We start from the raw sequence: 6,576 nt of genomic DNA on the forward strand, positions 1-6,576 counted from the left end.
GTGAATGTACAAAGAAGGTATTTTCACACCGCTCAAAAAAACCGCCACAACTGTTCTAATAGTTTTTCTCCTGCTTCTCAGGACATTAATAACTGTTTAGACTCCCTGCTACATTCAGCAGTAACCATACAGACACAGGCAGAAATGCCAAGTACGTTGTCTGCAGGCACACACAAACTTTGGCGTTAGCTGGCACGGGTTTCCCCCAAACCGATGCACGGTTCCAATGCGTGCAAGGACAGCCCTGAAAGATCCCAGCACTGCTGGTCCAGCTGTACTGAACTGTGGAGCTGGTCGTGATAATGACTGCAGCATCTTGGAAGCAAGCAGTGCCAGAACACAGAGCCTCGCTGCAGACAGGAGAACCGAGCCTGGGGGCAGCAGTTCTGCAGTGATACGCAGAGCAGACATCCAACAAACACCGTCAGCTTCTGCAACACACCCTGCACCGCCTGGGCTTCCATTCCACGCTCTGCAGCAGCCGGGCAGTTACAAAGTACAGTGTGGCCATAAATTCCTTACCCTTTAAACGATGTATGTCTGCCATCTGATACGATATGTTGTTCTGCAGCTTCACCTGGAAGACAGAAACATTACATCAACGTAGGCAATCTTCAGCAGACTACGGAGAATTTAGACTGTAACGATTTAGATGCTTCTTAACTCACTAATTTTCATTATGAAAAGGAGCAGATTCTGCCAGGACTACACCAAGCCCTGCATTCTGCTGCCGCAAAAGGGACAATGAATTTCCAAAGTCGAAGCGTAAGCATATAAACATAAACAAGCAGCACTGTTAGCAGAGCAATTTTTTGCCTAACGTATATTTGAAGTAAATATTTAATGTGATGCTACATTACATTCTTAACACAAATTATACTTTTAAGAAAGAATCTGGCACCAGTAGACCTCCACAACCGCTACATATTGGGTATTTTTAGTCAGGAAAAAAAAGCAGTTGCAATAAAAAGAAATGCACGTACACAAAGTCATGGAGCAAAGGCGTTTTCTCTTGTTTTTGCAAACAAAAGCAGTAGAAATTAAGAGAAAAATGCACACGTAGAGCATAGCAAGACAGGGTGGCAAAATCCAAGAGCATCAGCAGGCAACACAGATACTGCAATTACTTATCCTGCAGCTCCATGACTGATGCGAGGGGTAACTGAAGGGTGCTGAGACGGAGCGTCAGCCTTGGTGACAAGCCCAGAGTCCCCTCTCGGAATACTACAGACTGCATTTAGCTAACTGAAAAAAAGCAGAGCAATGCCAAAAACACGCAGAAAGCTTGGGCCCAGGCATTCTGACACACAGCTTCAGCACCACTTGAAGTCGTGTTGTCTCTGCTTCCCGAGAACCCCACTTCCCACCACAGCCAAGGGAACGCAGCACGAGCACAGCCAGCAGCTTGGATTCCCAGCCAGGCCCTACAGCACCAGACCGAGACAGCTATCTGCCCATCTGTGGGGCTTGTAGGGAGCTGCTCAGCGGGGCCATTTCTCCAGAAAAGAGCATCAGAGGGTGCAATCTCCTGGCAGCCTGAGAAGCCTGACCACACTGCCAGAATCCAACAGGAACAGCCCGCAGGGACACCTGAAGAGCCTTCTCGGCGTGTTACACAGCCACACATTTGAGAACAAGTTACACGCTCTGCTCACCAGAAAATTAAAGACATTCTAGTTTCAGGACTGACAAAGAACGCCCAAATTAAAGGAGAGCTTGCTTTGGGCTTCCCATGCTCTATTTTAGCCTGCAGCAAGGACTGTACACAGAAGCCCAACAGAAAAGCAAGCTCCAAGCCTCTGCTCCAATGGGTGCCCGTCCTGCAGCTCACCACCCAGCGAGAGGAGCCACTGTGAGCAGGATTTATTGACCACTCAGTAAAGAAGTGCACTTCTCTATTTTCAGAGAAAGACAAAAGCAGGTGATGTAGAAAAAAAAATAATGCAAAACCACTGGCAATAATTACCATTTTTTTTCCTGCCTTCCACTCTAATGCAATGCTTCCCCAGAACACAATAAGCATACAAACAACAGAGATTCTGCAAAGCACTGAGCTGTTTTCAAAGCTTCATATATCAGAATTCATAATACAGAAAGCCCTCCTGCCAGCTCACTTCTTCCTCACCCCATAAAACATCTGACTTGTGAAGTGGTGTGGCGGAACTGTCTCTCTGCGAACAAGAATTTGATTTGGAGATAGCATCAGTTTTATCACGCAGTCTTTCATTTTGACAACTCTGAGTTTCAGAGAAAAGCGACAGAATTTATTGCCAAAACTGCCTGGCTGACAGCAAATGTCCCTAATCCGAGGGACGGAAAGGGAAGAAGCGTTTAATGATTCATGGGATCTGCTCCACCTCCACATGCAAAAACACCACCGCACAAACCATGGCACGAATCCAGCTCTTCCAGATCCGCGTGCTCCTGGAAGCCAGAGCCACGTGCACTGTCTGTATTCCTCATGGCTTCCCAGATCCTTTCCAAAGCAGTTGGGAAGCGTAAAAGAAATTCTCTGTAGCTCATTGAGCTCTGCACAGGAAAATAAACATCAGAAATCCCGTGGTTGGCAGAGCCAGTTATACGCAAGGCAACCCCTCCAGTGCTTCTAAAGCGCCCCTCCCATAACGAAAGGCAGCCTAGGGAAAGAAAGTTACAAACACACTGGAGCTTATCTTCCTGTATTTACTGCATTTATCTGTATGTATTTATTGCAGTACAGAACACAGGCGGTGCTTCCCAATGAAACAGGTGGCAAGCTGCAAACACCCACTCCTATCTCAGAGTCATTCCAGCTCCCCAAACTGCTGCCAAAGCCGCACACACGGGCGTCCATACCGCCCCACGAGTCTGGCCATTGCCCATCCACCACTACAGCACGTGCTGCACCAGCACATGAACGCCCTTTTAAAAGACTGATAGCAAAAGGGGATATAGTCCACGACCTTTCTACTCCATCAATTGCCCTCTTCCCAACAGCCAGTGTTAGCACCGTGCCGCAGCCTTGGAGATGCTGCTGCTGAGGAGCATGCACTCAACAGCACGGCAGCAGAGCTATAGCTACGCAAACTGAGGAGCTGTCGAGGAGCTCTGGCAGAAAAGGACACAGCCAGCTGCTTCCGAGGGTGCTTCACCAGGCAGGTTCATCCCATGAAGCACATTTCTAAGCACCAGCAAAGGGACACAGATGTACTACACACCTGGCACGGTCAGCAACAGCTCTGGAACAAAAAAGGCGTGCTCCTGAGAGCTGCGACAGCAGACACAGGTACGAACCCCTACACGCGGTGTGGTGCCGCTTGGAAGCTCTCCACCACAAACTCCTGCCACTCAGTCTTCTCATTGAGCTGACTGCAAAGGGATGAGTAAAGCCCTGAAAAAACGTTTCCTGGCGACAGGCAAAGAAGCATGAAACACTGAGGAGACCACTGACAGCGCGTGCATCGCCTCCCCAGCACCGGGGTGGTCACTGCCCGTCCGCCTCCGCCCCATCCCCAGGCCCAGCAGCCTGCCCTGAGCGCCGTGTGTGCTGGCACTGCTCCTCTTTACATCTCGTCTTCAGCGTAGAGGCAAGTCTGCGCATTCCTTTTCATTTCAGTAGATTTCCATTTCCAGAAAGGCTCTTCTCCTCTAAATTATAAAGATACTCGTTTGTTTTTTCAGCTTCTTTAGAAGAGCTTTCTTTGTGAGAGATTCACCTCCACAGATCAGCTACGCCACCGTTGTGAGATTTGGGACAGTAGTTCCGGTGGGCCTAAACACAGCAGCTAAGAACGGATCAAACCAGACTTACCATCATTTGTTTCCCAGCTCCTGGTGTACCAAAATAAGTATTTTAGGGAGTCATCCTCACAGCAGCCTCCAGAGACACCAGGCACTTTCCTGCCGTGCCTCAATGCTCCTCAGCGCTGCCCTACCAAGAAGCACCTCCCAGCTCCCTTGCCTTGCCAGCAGCAGGTGCTGCAGTTCCAACTCTGAGTGCAAAGGGGTTGCGTGCACATGGGTTTCTTTTATTTGTTTCTTTAAACAAGACACCAGAACACTTGATTACCACTGCACATCTGTCACAAGAGCAAACAGTGGTGCCGTGGGACGTGCAACAGCACTGGTAAACACACGGCTGATATGTGTGTGCACGGAGCAAAGAGCCTGCTGCCAGAGGAAGGAGCTCAAAGTGCAGCCAGCGCTGCAACAGCTGCCAGAGAACAGCCCCTCAATGGAGCTTGCTGTGAAGCAAACCCAGGTTCGTTGTGACCCCTTGATACCCCAGGAACCACCAGTGCTGGTGCTTTGTTACAGCTCTCATATTTCACAAACGGACTGGAATCACTGGTGTAACATCGTGCGTTCAAGAACATCTTTGCAAAACTCCATTCCGAGAACACACACACACACACACACACACATATATATATCAGCCAAGTTTTCAGGTCAAGTAATTTACACATACTGTGTGCTTTTTTTGGTAAGAGACCTTTTTGACTGCTTCACCCTCTGCTCTCTGAGCCAGTCACTTAAAAGTCTCTCAGTGCTTGGTTTTTAAACAGCTACACCCGCACGCCCTCACTATGTGTATCTTAACATGCAGCTTAAAAACAAACGAAACACGAAACACGGCCATTTAGAGCCCTACAACTCGTCGTCTGCCTTGGACAAGAGGAATGGCCTCTGTCACAAACCTAACCTCTTTGATTCCAGCACAACAGATCAGCTTCACTCACTGCAGACTTCCCAGCTTCCCTGTCTGTGCAATATTTGTTTATAAGTCGAAGCAGATCCCGTGGCATCCCTTTCTTTCTAGCAACGACGCTGTTTAGTTGCGTTTATTTCCAAAAGAGAGCTCTGCTGCCTACCGTTATGTACCTAATCAGGCTTCTACCTGAACCTCAGAAGAATCCAATCGGAGAAATAAAAACGTCAGCTGAGCGCACAACGGCGTAATTTTAATGGCTAGCAGGAAACAACACGGAACTTTGATACGAAGCAGATCAGTCAGAAAGAGCTGGTAATTCTCCCAGCGCACTTCCTGCTCTTCAGACTAAGCCACGTATTTACTTTCTGTGGCCATGAAATGCGTTTTCTTGCCCCGCTCATTAAACGCGTGAATTTAAAGGGGCAGAAGCACGAGCCGGGCCGGCAGCGCGGCACTCACCCTGCTGTCCTCGCAGCTCTTCACCTGCCCGTCGCGGGCCTGCAGCTGGCTGCTCAGCTGGCTGTAGTCCGCCTCCTTCTGCTCCAGCTGCTTGCGGTGCGAGTCCACCCGGCCCAGCAGGTCGGAGTTGCGCTTCTCCAGCCGCCCGCGGGCCACCTCGGTGCGCTTGGCCTGGCTCTGCAGCTCGGCCAGCTCCTCCCGCAGCACGGCCTGGCGCGACGCCGCGTTCCAGCAGTTGAAAGCGAGGACGGCGATCACCACCAGCAGGGCCACGAAGAGGAAGGAGGGCAGGCGGCCGCCCCTCCGGTTGGCCCCGAAGCCCACCATGGGGGAGGCCGCCGTGGCGGGGGCTTCGCCCGCTCTCCGCCTCCGCCCGCGCCTGAGAGGGGCCGCGCGGCGCGGGGCCGCGGGGACGGCAGCGCGGAGAACCGGCGGAGACGAGCGGACGGGCACAGGCCGCAGAGCCGCGCTGGCGGCGCGCCGCCCTCCTCCCGGCCGGCTCGGCCCCGCCCCTTCCGCCGCCCGGCTCTCGCGAGACGTCGCGGTGCCAAATCTCGCGGGAGCGCGACGCGCGCGTCCGTCGTGCCCCGCTCCGTCAGCGCCGCCTGGCGGGCGGTCCGGGAGGGGCTGAGCGCCGCGCTCTGTGCGTGCTCGGATAAACGCTGAGAGCGCGCGGCGTTACCGCGCTGCCCCGTTCGTCTCTCGTGCCACCGCGGCAGCTGTGTCTCAGGGGCGGAAAGTCAGAATGTGTCGGAAGCTCAGCCCCGGGTTCCGGCCGCAGTCCCTGCCCGAGCCCGAGGACGGCAGTGCCGGGGCAGCGCGGAACGGAGTCACCGCGGGAAACAGCGGCGCGCCGGGTTGAGAGCTGGGGGGGAAGGGGAACGCAGGAATCGATTCCGGTGGGTGCGGCGCGCGGCCGTGCCACGCACAGCCGCCCGCTTTCCCCGCCGGGTGCCGCGCGGCGCTGCCGTTCCGCGGTGCGTCCTGCAGGGGGCGCTGTGCGCTCCGTGGCGGCACGCGGGCGGGGGCCGCGCGTCTCTCCGCGCGCTGCGCGCTGCTGGGAGCGCTGCCCGGCGGGGGCGGAGCTTCGCGGCCATCCCTGCGGGGCACGGCGGGAACAGGTTTGCGCTGCGCCCGCCTCGGGGAGCGCGGAGGCTGCAAAGAGGGAAAATGGGTCGGAATCGTGACAAAACCTGACGCGCCTTATCAGCTTTTATTGAAGAGCCGCTCTGTAAGAGCAGCCGTATTCAGATGTAGCATCTTTGTAGAAACTATATACCTATATAAATTTAAGAAGTGCGGTAGTAATGCTTGTCTTTGGGAAGGGGAGCTGTGCGGATCGGGGAAGTTCGTAGATGAAAGGCGTTTGGGGGATGTGGCGTCTCTGCATCACACGCAGGGTGCTGTGAGACCGAGCGGGAGAAGCT

The 6,576-nt window shown here is 53.5% G+C and overlaps 1 protein-coding gene across 2 annotated transcripts in view; it reads right to left on the reverse strand.

The window, feature by feature from the left end:
* The window catches only part of CASC4 (cancer susceptibility 4), a 21,771-nt gene extending 16,118 nt beyond the window's left edge, over positions 1-5,653 (reverse strand). Inside the window, exons 1-2 of one of the 2 annotated variants that reach the window (XM_021407641.1) lie at positions 5,150-5,653; positions 523-577 (exon numbers count right to left, since the gene is read on the reverse strand). In XM_021407641.1, coding sequence (XP_021263316.1) covers positions 523-577; positions 5,150-5,476 — 382 coding nt within the window. In that variant the 5' untranslated portion in view covers positions 5,477-5,653. The remainder of the gene's footprint in view (positions 1-522; positions 578-5,149) is intronic. The other variant, XM_021407642.1, reaches the window with a different exon arrangement.

The sequence above is a fragment of the Numida meleagris genome, chromosome 9, assembly GCF_002078875.1.
Source record: "Numida meleagris isolate 19003 breed g44 Domestic line chromosome 9, NumMel1.0, whole genome shotgun sequence".
NCBI lineage: Eukaryota > Metazoa > Chordata > Aves > Galliformes > Numididae > Numida > Numida meleagris.